Genomic DNA, 16,956 nt, shown 5'->3' on the forward strand with positions numbered 1-16,956 from the left:
ATGAACAATATTTTAACAAAAATTTATCAAAATACTTAAACAAAATTACGATTAATAATAAAAATCCTTAAAGAATCAAAATATAAATAATAACTATTTGATGAAAAGATAACAAAATTAAGTGTATAAATTCAAATTCAATTTAGTATCAATAAATTCAATGAGTACATGTCAGTTAACCACCTGAGCACTACCTACCGATCTAGCATTGCCTCCGATTGGTCAACTGCATGATATCTTCACTTTAATCACCAATCAGAATGGAGCTTTTCAAATAATTCACCCAATTTTTTTTTTTGCGTGGTGAAATTATTTTAACAATGTTGCTGATTGGTCTAATTGATAATGAAAACTTCTTTTTTTTTATTAGGCAGATAGTTCTCATAGGGTTAAAACAACTTCACACAACTGAAAAATCTAACCATTTGGAAAGCCTGTCAACCACCCAAATGTTATGTAACAAATAAAAGAAACCGATGCAACGTCTGAAATCAACTGGAAAGTATCTTCCCAAAGCTGGCAATCTTTTCATACCTACCGGTCTTTTTTTCATCTTCTCCTGTGAATTGAGTTTGACAAAGACTATTTACTTAATAATGGATGGTCAACAACTCTGATTATTATTTATATCAAGCTTTTCAGCGATACAACAAAACTAGATATTGTATAGTTTTTGCAAAATACCCGCATGCAATACAATATTGTTTTTAATATTGTACGCGTATGCTATCACGCGTCACCATGGTCACGGCTCCTAACAGCACCAACACGCATCACAATACAACAACACGGACGTCGACGTACCGGCTCACAGGAGATTTTATAAACAAGTTAAACCACAAACTTAATTTGCGGCAATTCTGGATGATGAATAACCTAGGAAATATAATCCACATCTACAAATAAACCTGTATATTTTCCGAATTTGTCTTTGGGGAAGGAAAGAGCAGAAAACAAGAAGGTCAAAAGGTAAGCTTACATTACATTGGTTAGGCCCGGTGGCTAGGTAAGCTTAAATTTTCATTTTACAGCAGAGAGAAAACCTGATATAAATAATAATAATAATATTGAATGGCTTATTTTCATGTGATACAAGAATATATTGCACTCAATAGAAAAATATATTCTTTTATCACACTCAAAACCATTCAATATTATATAATTATTTCTGCACTGTATCTTTTTTAATTATTTCATATCAAAACATATTGATTCCAAGTACACTGGGGATATATTCAAGGGCAGTATTATACACACATATTGTTCTAAAACTTATATGAGTGAAAGAACATTTTGAGAGCACAGACTAGACAAGCCAGAACATTTCACAAGCGCACAACTACAGTGTTTGCACAGCGCTACAACTACCGTGTTTGCACATGGCGTGATTTCACACTGCTGCAATTTCTAAGTCCGTTTTAGCCTGTTCAATTTTTTAAAGGACAAACTAAATATAAGTTGTGATTAAAATTGTGCATTTCAAAAAATTTCAGAGAATAAAAAACCTTGAGGTTCAGTTAAGTGAGGACTGAGGATTTTTAAAAAGTGATGGTTATGAATTCGGTAATTAACTTTAATTATAGTGTTTGTTGGCCATTGTGAACAAACAGCAGTCAAGTTAGCTCAATCGATAAGGCGTTCGACTATGGTGCGATTTTTTTTTGATTTGTGAAATCTTTATTGAGGGATTTAAACTACTTCAGTGGCAAGCACTGCTTTCCAAGCAGGCCCTCATACAATGATATTTACAACATTTTTACAGATTATTTACAAAATAACATGATATTTAGTAATTTATACAAAAACATCAATAATAAGTGTGAAAGAAAATAAATGTATCTCAAGTACATGAACGATATAAATCTAAAAATACATACAATATAAATGATTATACATGTAATTCAGCAGTAGTAATGATGCTTGTCTTGAATTGATGCAAAGACATAGTTTCAAGGTTTACACGAAATGATGGTGGCAAATTGTTCCATAAGTTTGCAGCTCTTACAATAAATTGTATTATTATACGCTCACATGGAAAAATTGAGTTAGCTTGAAATTCCCTTGGACAAGGAACTCACTGCTAATTTGTCTCGTTGTAACCCGTACGAAACTTGGGGAGCCGATGGTTGCGATGGTTATTTGTGGAATGTCTAGGGTGTGCGCTCTTGAAGCAGCAAAGTCCCTGAATTGTTGTTTAATGGTTTGTGGAATGATGTGGGATCGTAGTGGTCAGCGACAACCTGTAAAGCGTGCTAAGGCTTGTGGATCAACATCTAGGCGTTGTGCCTGTGTGTAGCGCACTATAAATCACTGCGCTTTAAAAACAAAATGTCCTCTACTTAAAGCCATATTATAACATTTTTAAACAAAATAGATTAGCATTTATTTGCCATAAAATGTTAGCTTTTACTGTCAGATATATCCCTTTTATTTTTGAGCGAACAACTACGGCAAAGCAAAGAAAATTGGAATTTACTACCAGCGCACATGTAGCCGTCACGCACTACTCCTTCGGTCATGTTGTGGTACGACCCTTTGTTGTGTATATCACCAGTGCCGCACGCCGTGTACTGTGTGTTATGAACATCGTGTATGCGTTCGACTAATAATTCCATCATAATAATAAAGCGCCAGTTTCGGCGTTTTATTCAAAATCTCGGATTTTGACAAAACTACAACACCTAGAGTCTTGATTTTTGCAGGGTATATTGGTTTAATAAAGTACAGAAAGATTAGAGCCAGGTATACCAACTTGGTGTGGGAACAAAGACAAAGACCAGATAAAAACTAATGCAGTATGTAAACCAGAATGGTGTACATGCACTATTACGTCTGCATTAGAAAAAATCCAACTCCCACAGAGTGAACCGCCTTTCCACAGGGATGGTAGACAAAGTTAACAAAAATACAACTTGCGTTTTTGAGAAGATAAACTGCTCTTCTTCAGGGACAGACAACAAAATATAAAGCAAACAACGAAAACTACATACTGTAACTGTGTTAAAAAACAATTTTGTAAAAAGAGCAGTAAAATTCAAGTCAAAAACTGAAGGCAAGTTCAAATAGAACTCAGTAGCAAACAAAGCTCAGAGCAAAATAAGCACGTCTTACCTCTATGAAAGACGGAAAGACATGACACCATTCTGGTTTACATACTGCATTAGTTTTTATCTGGTCTTTGTCTTTGTTCCCCACACCAAGTTGGTATACCTGGCTCGAATCTTTCTGTTTTATAATTTCTAGGTATCCTCTTGTATCATCCTTTGATCCTTGGTGTGTTTTGTACCTTGTCCGTTGGAGGCACCATTACCTACTTTTTAATAAAGTACAATTTAATCGTGTAAAAAGGGAATTTTAAAAATTCAGTGAGGGCGTCTTCCTCAGCAAATGTTATAATATGGCTTTAACTGATGAGCAGTTAGTTGAATAAACGATAGGAATTTTTGTTTTTAATATCCTCTACCGTGTGATAGACAACAGGCAGGTCCAATATTTTGAGTAGTGGAGCCGGTATCCACACCACTCCCAATGACTAAGAATAACCTATAATTCCTAAAATTTTTGTGTCTTTCAAGAGCATTACAGAGTTACAATAAAGCTGCAGTCATTTAAAGCTATTTCCTCCCTTAGGTTGGCAGCAGGTTAGCTAGTGGTGTAGGTGCAGGTAGGGGTGCTAATATCTATAGTTATCAATAAAATACTTACATTTTCATTGTCTTCACTTCTCTGGGATGTCACCACTTCTTTTAAATGTTGCAAAGTGTCTATAACTATGCTTTCAAACAACAGAGGCTGAAAAAAAAACACATCAAATTTCACTACCAAGTTACATGTTTCTCTATTTAGGTCAGGTAAGGTCAAAAGAACTTATATTAGCGACGCCTGATGACTCCCTCATGTCTGTATGTTGCTCATGGCAGTTAAGCTATTATACCTTCTGGATTTTGGAAAACTTCAATTTGCAGGGTATTCTTGTTTGCATGCAGTATGAAACCTGCTCCCACAAAACCCGCATAAAGTCTGGAAATTATGATTTGGAGATATGTCCAAATTTAAAATGTTCAGATTGTTAGCTTTTTATTATGATTACTCAATATTTTGGCCTTCAAAAATATACCTTTAGCTTCAAAATTCCATTGTTTTCAATTGAATTTTGGAATGTTTATTAGAACGTATCTCAAATAAAGCCTGGTGACTTGTCCATATATTGTGGCAAAAGACACCTGCTAACCTCATGAAAATGATTTCTTTCTTATACAGTGATCCTGATTGGTTAACTACATGATATAATCATCTGACCAGCCACACAAAATAGGGCTTTTAGATCTCCAATCAATTTCAAGCTTAATCCCCTTCACTTCATCCCTACTGACTATCCTTAGTCTATCTCTGATTGGCTCAATACATGAAATAGGCCTCTTTCTAACCAATCAAAATAGTTCTTCTAGATGCTGATAATTCAGAAGGTTGTGCCCATGGTTTAGAGAGTCCGATCTGCAAAAGCCCCATGCAAAACACTATAATGGTATATCGGAAATATCTGCTAATAAATATTTGTTATTAACTACAGTACTTAGCAAGATCCCTTTAGTTTAGTTGCTAAGCTCCCAAATTTGGTACAATTATGCACTTCATTTGTGGGTCAAAACAGTTCATTTTTGGTTGTACAGGGGTACAAATTTTAACTTAAAAACTGGTACACCATGTTATTCATCTGATCACAAGGATTTCTGTAATGATCAACAGGGCCTTATGGCCAGTCAATGGCATTTTACATTTTTAACCTCTATTTCAGTGGATTAACACATTAGATATGCAAACTTCAAGTTGCAGGGCATTCTTGTTTGCATGTAGTATGAACCTGCTCCCACAAAACCTGGATAAAGTCTGGAAATTATGATTTGGAAATAATTATGTCCAAATTTAAAATGCTCAGATTGTCAGCTTTTAAGATATTATCACATATTATGATTACTCAATATTTTGACCTTCAAAAATTAGACCCTTAACTTCAAAATTCCATTGTTTTCTATGATGTTTGGCATGTTTATCAGACTGTATCTTAAATAAAGCCTTGGTGACTTTGTGGTTTTTTTTTTGTAGAAGCAGGTCTAATATATTGTGGCAAGACACCTGCTAACCTCATGAGAAATATTGCTTTTCTTAGAGTAACCCTGATTGGTTAATTATATGATATAATGATCTGAGGAACCAATCAAAATAGGGCTTTTAGATCTTCAATCAATTTTAAACTTAACCCCCTTCACTTCAGCCCTACTGACTATCCTTAGTCTATCTCTGATTGGCTCAATACATGATATAGGCCTCTTTCTAACCAATCAAAATAGTTCTTCTAGATGCTGATAATTCAGCCGGTTGTGCCCATGGTTTATAGAGTGCAGACTGCAAAAGCCCCATGCAAAACACTATAATGGTATATCCACCATATTGAACTTTTATGTAGTGATAAGTAAAACCTCTTTATTTAGTTTCTTTGATACTTTCCATCGGTTTCTTTAATGCTTTATAGTAGAAATTTCATTTGAATGAACACAACTCAGGTGTATGTGATTAGACCACGATCGTAATTTAAAATACATTGCATTGAATGCAAACGCACGACCTTAGATACTGAAATGAAAATACTAACTAATCATGAGTGAGTTGGCATGGTTGGATTCACTTCCCTGTTACGCACATGTGGGCATTCATCACACAGTGTGTGTGGACAATCGTGATGCTGTTGGCAGCTGTGTTTATTCAAACAAAATTACTGTTTTAATTTTTTTCTAAAACTTACCAATGTTGTTATTCCACCATGGTCATCCATCTGCAATGCCCACGTCTCACGACCATGCAAACTACGAATATCTGAAAAAGAAAGACAACGTTCAGAGCAAATTTAATGTACACAACTTTATCCTGATCGGAAATATCTGCTAATAAATATTTGTTATTAACTACAGTACTTAGCAAGATCCCTTTGCACTTGCCTACATGAAAGCTCTCCATTAGTTTAGTTGCTAAGCTCCCAAATTTGGTACAATTATGCACTTCATTTTTGGGTCAAAACAGTTCATTTTTGGTTGTACAGGGGTACGAATTTTCATTTGCTCTGATTTTAGCAAAACTGGTACACCAAATTATTCGTCTGATCACAAGAATTTCTGTAATGATCAACAGGGCTTTATGGCCAGTCAATGGCATTTTACATTTTTAACCTCTATTTCAGTGGATTAACACATTAGATATGCAAAACTTTTCTTTTTATGATTTCTGTCAGCTAAGCAATTGCCACCACTTTTGTCAAAATCTCAGCAAGTTGAAATTTTTACCCCTGTACAACCAAAATGTGCCATTTCATGGCACATTGTTCATAGCACAAACTATACATTTTTAAACTGTGCCACATCGTAGTAGTACAAACTAAACATTTTTAAAACACAAACTTTCTCACCGTCTGTGGCTTCTGTGAAGAGTACAGTAAGACACTGTCTTCTGAGATCTGTTACTAGTTTGTTGATGTGTATAAGAGCCGATGGAGGAACATCAAGAGCAGTGAATGATGACAATATAGACCTGAAACAAAATTAAATATTATATAATATTCTGTATTGATAGATATCATACAATATACTAATCAACACAAGTACTAATCTTGGTTTTGTCAAAGGAAATTTACATAAATTTCTAACTCTACAGTATATAATTGAATACCTGAGTGGAAGAAGGGCCCAACTCCATCAAAACTGTTTTTGAGATATTAAGAAAAAACTTAATGTTTGGAAAAGTTTTATAGACAGAACGTTATCATCTTCAGGGGACCTTTAATACATGAACATACAATAGTACATACATTCAAAATTATATATGATGTTTCCATGGCAACGGTACAGGTCTTAATACGAGATGGAGTTGGGCCCTTCTTGCACTAATATACTGCACGTGCCAGTTCTGTGTTATAAATAGCTACCAAAATAAGGTAATCACCATTAATTGCACAAGTAGAACCCATGTAATATGTTATTAAGAAAATTTATTGTAGTGAAAAGCAGATTTCATGGATGAACAAAATTCCTCTTTATCCCTATATTTGTGGAAGAAGGGCCCAACTCCATGGAGTTGGGCCTTTCGTCAATGAAAACCATGATTAAGTGTACGTGGAAGACTATTTAGAGAATGGATTTTGGCTCATCGTTCACACACAAGGAAGAACAGTCTGCTGGCAATAAAATGCTGGGTCTAACTCATTTTTGTAAAAAAATTGGAGTTGGGCCCTTCTTCCACTCAGGTATTCAATTGTGGATGAGAGAGGAGCTTTTACCATACTCAATGCATAATGGTTGTATGTCTTGTGTAAGAGATTGACTAGTGGAAGAGGTGATGCATATTTTGTCATTTTTCTTGAACAAATTTAACTGATGAAAATTACAAACATTGGGTCTTTTTTCCCATTACTATCATATTGTGAAGCACCGAGAAGCTGAGGTGTTGGGTCAATATGTTAGGAAAATATGCCTGATGACCCCATGTTGACATTGCCTAAATAAGCTGTATTTTTGCCAGAAAGTGTCCAAATTAATGGCACTAAGGTCCATATGCACAAAAGAGTTAGACCGGGTCTAAAGTTAGACCTGGTCTAAGTGGAATTTAGTACCAGGAGAAAGGACATTTTCCTTAACATTTTCTTAAGTTATTTTTTATTATTTTTGAACTTGGCATTTAAATCTTTAAAATTTGCTGGCTACTCTTGGAAGGAAATAAGAGTAAAGGACCATTCTTGATCGAACTAAATTTCACTTAGACCAGGTCTAACTTTAGACCCGGTCTAACTCTTTTGTGCATACAGACCTCAGTGTTTACCATCTTGGAGAAATAGTTCAAAATAGACAGTCATTCAACATTGAGGAGATTTCTAACCTGATGTGCTCGGTTGCTCAGAGTCCACATGATCTCATTTCCGAGTAATTTCCGATGATATCCTAATGGGATTTGAAGAGGTCTATAACGTCTGTACAGTACACTTACCTAGTATTTCTAACACACTGTGGAAGCCAAGCACCGGGAGATTCCGACTGGAAATCTGACCACATACCGCATTCCACCCTTTTCTCCTTGGACATCTTACTGAGTGTATTAGGCAAGAATGCAGCACGGATCAAATTGGCAAATAACTCGGTCACTTCTGTGATTCTCTCCTGAGAAATTTAAAGAAAACAGGAAAGCTTAAGGGAAGGGGTATGAACGTTTGGACAGTATTTATTGTGGGACATTGGAGCACATCAGACATATCGAATTGCATTCTGAATACGAAGAATATCATTCTGATATCAAATAATTTTGATTTTTGAAATTACGCAATGTAATACACATTTTATGGCAAATCATTAAAATTGATATTTTTGATATTTAACAGTACTCGAAAGTAAACTTTATAAATCTGATGATTTATACTTAGCGATGTATGTAGGTGGGATGAAAAGCCGACGATCAATTGAAAATTTTGACCTTTTCGTATTGAAGATATGGATTTTTTCCCAAAACACCAAAAAAAATTAGGTCTTTTGGGAAAAAAAATCCATATCTTCAATATGAAAGGTCAAAATTTTCAATTGATCGTCGGCTTTTTCTCCCAGCTACATACACTTTAAGAATATATCATTAGATTTATAAAATTTACTTCGAGGACTGTTATATATCAAAATTTGAAAAATATCAAATTTTTATAATTTGTCATAAAATTTGTATTATATCGTGATTTTCAAAAATAAAAATTATTTGATATCAGAAAGACATGCTTCGATTCAGAATGCAATTCGACACGCCTGAGGTGCTCTCATGTCCCACAAAAAATACTGTCGAAACGCCATAAACGCCATTCTAGATTCCTTAAGCTAAGATGTCAATCAGAAAAAAGCTAGCTGAAATTTCCAGTGGTATATTTTGTAGATTCAATGCCTCTATCAATAAATTCTGCCACCATAGCAGTTTATTAGAAGTCCTTTTTACCAGATAAGTATATTTCAAGCATGTAAAATGTAATTATGCAATTCCCCTGACTGCATGTCTTTCCACATAGCAACCAAATTTATCTTAAACAAATTGGAAAATATTGATGACAGGCTTAACCCTGCTAAAAAGAATTTGGATAAAATCTTTCGTTCTCTTTTTTCAATGGCGGCCGACAATCCAGGTATAATATTAAATTGATACATAAATTGACAAGCCATAAATTACATAGTGTTCCACTAAGCAAATGGTTTTTAGTTCGATCAGGCAGTTCGATACGCCGAAAAGTAGACTCATGTTAAGAGTGCTATTAGTTGATCTGTCTGGTAGATGTTTGTGTGTTAAAGAGAGTAGGCAAAATATAGGACTTGAATTAATAACTTGTGATGCTTCTGGCAAGATGTCACAAGACAGTTCTCAAAATGAAATATATTAATCTGCGATGTTATAAGGCTTGCCAATTACGAGCTGATCAAAGTATAGCATTTCATTTTCCTACCTTACCTCAAACACTCCTTTCTTGGAATTATCCACTGACATGTCCTTTCCTCCAGCCTGCAAAAAACAAACCAATAAAACTTAGTCTCACTCCTAAGGTCCATTTCACCAAACTTTAAACCCTTCGTAACTTAAGTAACCGTTGGTAAAGTTACGAATACCCAATACTAGATGTAACTTTACAAAGGGTCCCTGTAGTAAATCACTATTACTTACAAAGGCTGCCGTTCTAAAGTTTAGTGAAATGAGATTTGCGACTCATCGTAAGTTACGAATGATTTCGAGACTTACGAAACTTCGTAAAGTTTAGTAAAAAGGACCCGTGTTCTTTCAGGTCAACAATGGCAGCCAATTTAAACATGTTTTTCAAACCTTAGCAGACATATCAATGATTCATGAGAGTATTCCATCCTTTGGAGCAGAGATGTAATTTGTACCAAGACAGCAGATGTTGAGGAAGTGAACTGATTATGATAGGCCTATCTGCTAAAAAACCAAAATCCCCAGCACTGTTAGTGTTAACCCCATAAGAACTACCTGCCGATTGGCCAAAATGAACATTGTGTCCAATTTTGAACCAATCAAAGAGGGTATTAATAAGATCATCTGCAAATGCAGGTTTGACCATAAATAGTTTAAAGCCTAGTCATCATTGGTAATTGAAATGAGCATTTCAAGTTATCAACCAATCAGAAATGCTGTTAGATAACAAGTAGTGTCCAGAGGGTTAAATGTATTTATTATTATAAAATTATACTTACTTCAGCTACAATTGCCGCACTGAAATATGACTGGCCTAGTTTCCACATGTTGATGAATGTCAACTGCAAGATTTCTACTAGTTCTTCAAGATAGAGCACACGTTGCGGAGGGCTAATATCAACCACTGAAATCAAATCATACAAATCTAATTATAACGTTGTAAATTATGTGTCTGACTGGCATCATACTTTTGATGGTCGTTCATGAAAGTTCATTTGTATTGGTAGATCTATGATATGAATTTCAACTTTTGATCCAAATGCATGAAATCAATTCCTATCTCTGAATTTTCAGTGAGAGTGAGACTGTGATCACTGGTCATGTCTTGCCTTTTTTACCTTGATCACAGACTTGTGAGTGAAGCCACCCTTGTTCTTGTTGACAGATGCCCATTCACTTTGATTAAGACTGTCTCTTTAACACAGCTTTCAAACCACCTGTGGTCCAAGTGAATGAGTCATCTCTCGATAAGGACAGGAGCAGGTTCAAACTCTCAGGAGTCTGCAAGTCTACCTTTACTCTAGCCCTATTAAAGCCTACCACTAATACCTTAACCCAAACTACAAATATCATGAATTTTCAATATTATACCACCAACATTTTACCCAGTTAACATGATTCAATAGCACTCCATTATGCTTGCAAGACTTCAGCTCTGTACATGTGGTAGTCAACTAAACCAGGCACAAAAAGAAACTTGTCAGTTATATTCATCCTTGCTGTTCAATAACTTGATAATTTTGGATTATTCTGAAATATACATTTTGTTAATTGGACTTTTCTTTCTAATTTGACACCCTGTTTGTGAACATTGAGCAAGAATTGACCAAGATATGCACCTCCAAACTCTCAAACCCCAAAATGAAAAGTTGCAATTTTAACGAACAGGGTGTCAAATGAGAAAGCAAAGTCCAATTAACAAAATGTATATTTCAGAATAATCCAAAATTATCAAGTTATTGAACAGCAAGGATGAATATAACTGACAAGTTTCTTTTTGTGCCTGGTGTAGTCTTCATCAAATGTGACACAATCTGATCCAATAAGGCCACCAAAGTTGGCAATATTAATAAAATTGAGCAAAAAACAGTAAGAAAATGGACATATAAATAGTAATAACTTTGCAACCAAGTATACCAGAAAGCAGGGACCTAGGGACTTCAACATTAGTAAGCTTAAGAGCTCTTGAACATAATTTTTTAGATATGGCTCTATACCTCAAAAAATGGATTTTTCTGATATTTTGTGCAATGATGTATGTTAGGGTGTTGACTACTTGTGTGACTAAAAAAAATTCAAAAATCGGCTAGTTGCCATGGAAACGGCCAAAAACCAGATTCTGTCATTTTGGGCCAAATTGGCACTGAAATTAGTTAAAAAACATGTTATATCAAGTGTTCTCTGCATCTAAGCCATATAATGCTGGAACATTACATTAATTTCTTGTGAAAGGACATCTATTCATCTGATGATCAGTATATTTAGAGGTCAATAAGTTATTCTTAAGGGTACGTGCAGAGCCCATCTGTCAGGTGTATTTACACTTTTTCAAAAAATGTCATTTTAGCACCTAACATATCATCATGAAAATCAATAACCCGGTGTTGCCAGGATTTTGTCCATTCTAGTGTGGATAGTACAAGCTAGGTACTTTACATTTTAGTAAGAATCAGCTTGGGCAAATGCTACTTCTAAATACAGTGTTGCCAGAAAAACCGGTATTTCTGCAAATTGACATTTTGTCAAATTACCCATTTTTGTCACAATTTTGTGCATTTTGACAATAATTTCCTTCAAGGTGAATCCAAAACACTTTTTCATCTTTGTTAATACTGTAATAACTAAACTCAAAATTAGTGTTGCCAGAATTCTTGATAAAACACCCAATATTAGCATTTTACTGATAATATGATTTTTTCTTGATGCATTGGTTAGGAAATGCTTATTTCTAATTTTCATACATCGAATGTACATAGTAGGCATATAGAGATTGTTATATGAATGTTTAAACACTAGAGCACAAAATAAGTGTTGCTAGAATTCTTGATAAAACGCCCAAAATCATATATAGTCCACTCACGCTAAAGTTGACAACATCAAAATTTGGTTTACTATCATCAATAGCTTGTCCTAAAAAGCGTTTTCAAATTTTGAAAACCCCACAATTTTAGTATTATCTAGTACAAAGTTATGGTCAAGGTATATGGGTATTAATTTTGGTCTTTGTTTTCTATTGGATTTTGCCACCTTATTTTGCCAATACAGTTACTGGTGACTTAAGCTAAGGCCATGATTTCTCCGTGATACGGAAAAACAGAAAAATTCACGGAATTCGGGTTTGCTCGTGAACGGAAATTTAGGAAAAATAGTGAAAAACTATGCAAAATGTCTACCTTTTGTGTTGATTTGCAAAATAAAACAAAGGAAAGTGATCATTTAGCAGTAATCAACCATTAAACAATCCATTCTAGCATTAATTCTAGGCCTTCGCTGCAAGACTCTGGCCATACTACAATAAAAGGTAAGACAAAATACACTTTAAAATAAACATGTTTGTTTTAACCTTTTAGGGCTTTATAATTATGTGGAAAACGGAAAATCCAATTTGTAACACGGATTTTAAATTTTGTAACACGGATAAATCATGGCTTTAACTTAAGCCTTAGTGGATTGGATCAATATCAATATCAATAATATCAAACATAATAAAGAAATATTAATATCAATATCAATAATAATCAAAAATATTAATATCAATATCAATAATAATAAAAAATATTAACATCGATATCAATAATAAACAAATTAGTGATATCAATATGAGTAAAAATCAAATATTTTAATATCAATATCAATAATAATCAAATATATTAATACCAATATCAATAATAATCAAACAAATTAATATCGATATCAATAATAATCAAAAATATTAACATCAATATCAAGAATAATCAAAATATTAATATCAATATCAATAATAGGCCTAGTCAAAAATATTAACATCGATATCAATAATAATCAAAATGATTGATATCAATATCAATAATAATCAAAATTGTTTAATATAAATATCAATAATAATCAAATATATTGATATCAATATCAATAATAATCAAACAAATTAATATCGATATCAATAATAATCAAAAATATTAACATCAATATCAAGAATAATCAAAAATATTAATATCAATATCAATAATAAATCAAATATATTAATATCAATAATAATCAAATAAATTAATATCGATATCAATAATAATCAAAAATATTAACATCAATATCTAGAATAATCAAAATATTAATATCAATAATAATAAAAAAATATTAATATCAATATCAATAATAGTCAAAAATATTAACATCGATATCAATAATAATCAAAATTATTGATATCAATATCAATAATAATCAAAAAATTTTAATATAAATATCAATAATAATCAAATATATTAATATCAATATCAATAATAATCAAACAAATTAATATCGATATCAATAATAATCAAAAAATGTAATATCAATATCAATAATAATCAAATATATTAATATCAATATCAATAATAATCAAACAAATTAATATCGATATCAATATTAATCAAAAATATTAACATCAATATCAAGAATAATCAAAATATTGATATCAATATCAATAATAATCAAATATATTACGGTAATATCAATATCAATACTAATCAACCAAATTAATATCGATATCAATAATAATCAAACATATTAACATCAATATCAATAATAATCAAACATATTAATATCGAGATCAATAATAATCAAAAGTATTAATATTAATATGAATAATTATCAAAATATCAATATCAATCATCAAAAATATTAATATCAATATCAATTTTAAAATATTAAAATATTTTTGATTATTATTGATATTGATATTAATATTTTTTATTGTTATTGATATTGATGTTAATATTTTTTATTATTAGTGATATTGATAGTTTTGATTATTAGTGATATTGATATTAAAATTTTTGAATATTATTGATATTGATATTAATATTTTTGAAAATTATTGGTATTGGTATTAATATTTTTGATTATAAATGATATTGATATGAATATTTTTTATTATTATCGATATTGATATTAATATTTTGGATTATTATTGATATTAACCCTAGAACTACAAAGTACCAACTCCCTAAGATCTTTTATCTGCTGTAAAAACGCGTGCATTTACGCCCAAACGACCTAAGCTAATCGTAGATCCATCCTTTGGTGAGGCCCACTTTCAATGATTTTCATTTCGCTCATATAAAATTATTATAAGCTACTGACTTTTTACTTGTTAGTTAGGTTGAAATAGTCATTTCCTTTTATATTTAGGAGAAAATTCGGTCAAAATCAAATTTTTGTGGAATTTTTAGCCGAAAATCAATTTTCTCTATACTTTTGTACATGCTGGTATTTCCCAAATTTGCATGGGCGCCTTACATTATGAAGTCATAGCGACATTATGTGGGGAATGTTTGTACTTATTGGTATCACTGGATAGAGGAAACCCATAGCTATACATTGTTACCAAATATAACGGACTTAACGGTATATGACGTTTATCATCGAAAATTAGGGGGTATTGCAACCCACCTTCGTAATCCGTGTTACAAAATATCATGGCTTTAAAAGTACCGGTAGTTCTAGTGTTAATGTTATAATTTTTGATAATTGTTGATATTGATGTTAATATTTTGGATTATTATTGATATTGATATTAATATTTTGGATTATTATTGATAATGATGTTAATATTTTTGATATTATTATTAATATTGATGATAGTAAACCAAATTTTGACGTTGTCAACTTAAGCGTAAGTGGACTGGATCGTGGCACATATAAATATATATATGATTTTGGGTGTTTTATCAAGAATTCTGGCAACACTTCTTTTGTGCTCTGGTGTTTAAACATTCATATAACAATCTATACTATATACATTCGATGTATGAAAATTAGAAATAAGCATTTCCTAACCAAATCATGAACAAAAATTCATACTATCAGTAAAATGCTAATATTGGGTGTTTTATCAAGAATTCTGGCAACACTAATTTTGAGTTTCAGTATTTAGATATTTAAAGAGACGAAAAGTGTTGTTTGGAATCACCTTGAAGGAAACTATTTGTCAAAATGCACAAAATTGTGACAAAAAGGCGTAATTTGACAAAATGTCAATTTGCAGAAATACCGGTTTTTCTGGCAACACTGTGTTTAGAAGTAACATTTGCCCAAGCTGATTTTTGCTAAAATGTAAAGTACCTAGCTTGCACTATCCACACTAGAATGGACAAAATCCTGGCAACACCGGGTTGTTGATTTTCATGATGATATTTTAGGTGCTAAAATGACATTTTTTGAAAAAGTGAAAATACACCTGACAGATGGGCTCTGCACGTACCCTTAAGAATAACTTTTTGACCTTTAAGTATGCTGATCATCAGATGAATAAATGTCCTTTCACAAGAACTTAATGTAATGTTCCAGCATTATATGACTTAGATACAGCAAACACTTGAAATAACATGTTTTTAAACTAATTTCAGTGCCGATTTGGCCCAAAATGACAGAATCTGGTTTTTGGCCGTTTCCATGGCAACGAGCCGATTTTTGATTTATTTTTAGTCACACAAGTAGTCTACACCCTAACATGTATTATTGCACAAAATATCAGACAAATCTATTTTTTGAGGTATAGAGCCACATCTAAAAAATTATGTTCAAGAGCTCTTAATACTTCAACATAAAGAGTCCAAGTTTTGAGTGAGATATTTTCTTAACATATCAAGAGATATCTCAAGAACTACTGAATCAATACTAGACTTGTTTGTACTCATTTTAATGCATTTTTTCATGCTGATTCCAAATATGGTCATGAAAATGTACAATTCTGAAATTTTTGAATTTTTAAAGAAAATTTGAAACTTGTCGTCTGCAGTCAACACCTGCGTGGAGAGTGTTAAGTACTTTGATCTGAGTGGATCTGATTGTGTCACAAATATTCATTACTAAGACATCTATGCCAACTATGAAGGTCAAATCTGCATAGAAAAGCTTAAGCTCACTTTATAATGATGTAAACATAGTTAAGTATGGTTAAGTGAATGGATGGTGCAAGCTCAAAACACTGTTGAATTCTGCTCTTATAGAACATAATATAACTACAATAATAATACAACAATACAACTATATGTACACATGCATTAAACAATGTAACTTATAATATAATAACAATACCAAAAAAATACGTTCAAAGATGTTAAATAATGTGGTTAGTGCAACCTTTGTTGAATTTTCTATAACATGATGTAACTTAAAAATGTGTCAAATGATGTTATACAATGAGTTAGTGCAACCTTTGTTGAATTTTCTGTATATAATTTTCTTACTGCTTCTAGAGGACAAAATAGCCGACTTGCAACAGGTCATAGTTCAAAGTCACGGTGGACTACCCCTTCATAGAGATGACTACAACTATATAATTGACCAACCCTACCATCACTAACATTATCGCATTGCATACTAGCTATAGGCTTCAACATAAGAAATCTCAGAAGTTTTCTCAAAATATCTGACCTGACTCTAGAACCACTGAACCAATACTAGGCTTGTTTGTACTCAATTTAAATGCATTTGTCATGCTGATTCCAAATA

The 16,956-nt window shown here is 32.4% G+C and overlaps 1 protein-coding gene across 1 annotated transcript in view; it reads right to left on the minus strand.

The window, feature by feature from the left end:
• The window catches only part of LOC140136477 (exocyst complex component 2-like), a 67,347-nt gene that overhangs the window by 22,409 nt on the left and 27,982 nt on the right, over positions 1-16,956 (minus strand). The window contains 6 exon segments of the mRNA XM_072158199.1: positions 3,706-3,792; positions 5,801-5,871; positions 6,458-6,579; positions 8,029-8,198; positions 9,514-9,564; positions 10,269-10,393. Of these exon segments, the coding sequence (XP_072014300.1) occupies positions 3,706-3,792; positions 5,801-5,871; positions 6,458-6,579; positions 8,029-8,198; positions 9,514-9,564; positions 10,269-10,393 (626 nt within the window).

The sequence above is a fragment of the Amphiura filiformis genome, chromosome 16, assembly GCF_039555335.1.
Source record: "Amphiura filiformis chromosome 16, Afil_fr2py, whole genome shotgun sequence".
Classification (NCBI taxonomy): domain Eukaryota; kingdom Metazoa; phylum Echinodermata; class Ophiuroidea; order Amphilepidida; family Amphiuridae; genus Amphiura; species Amphiura filiformis.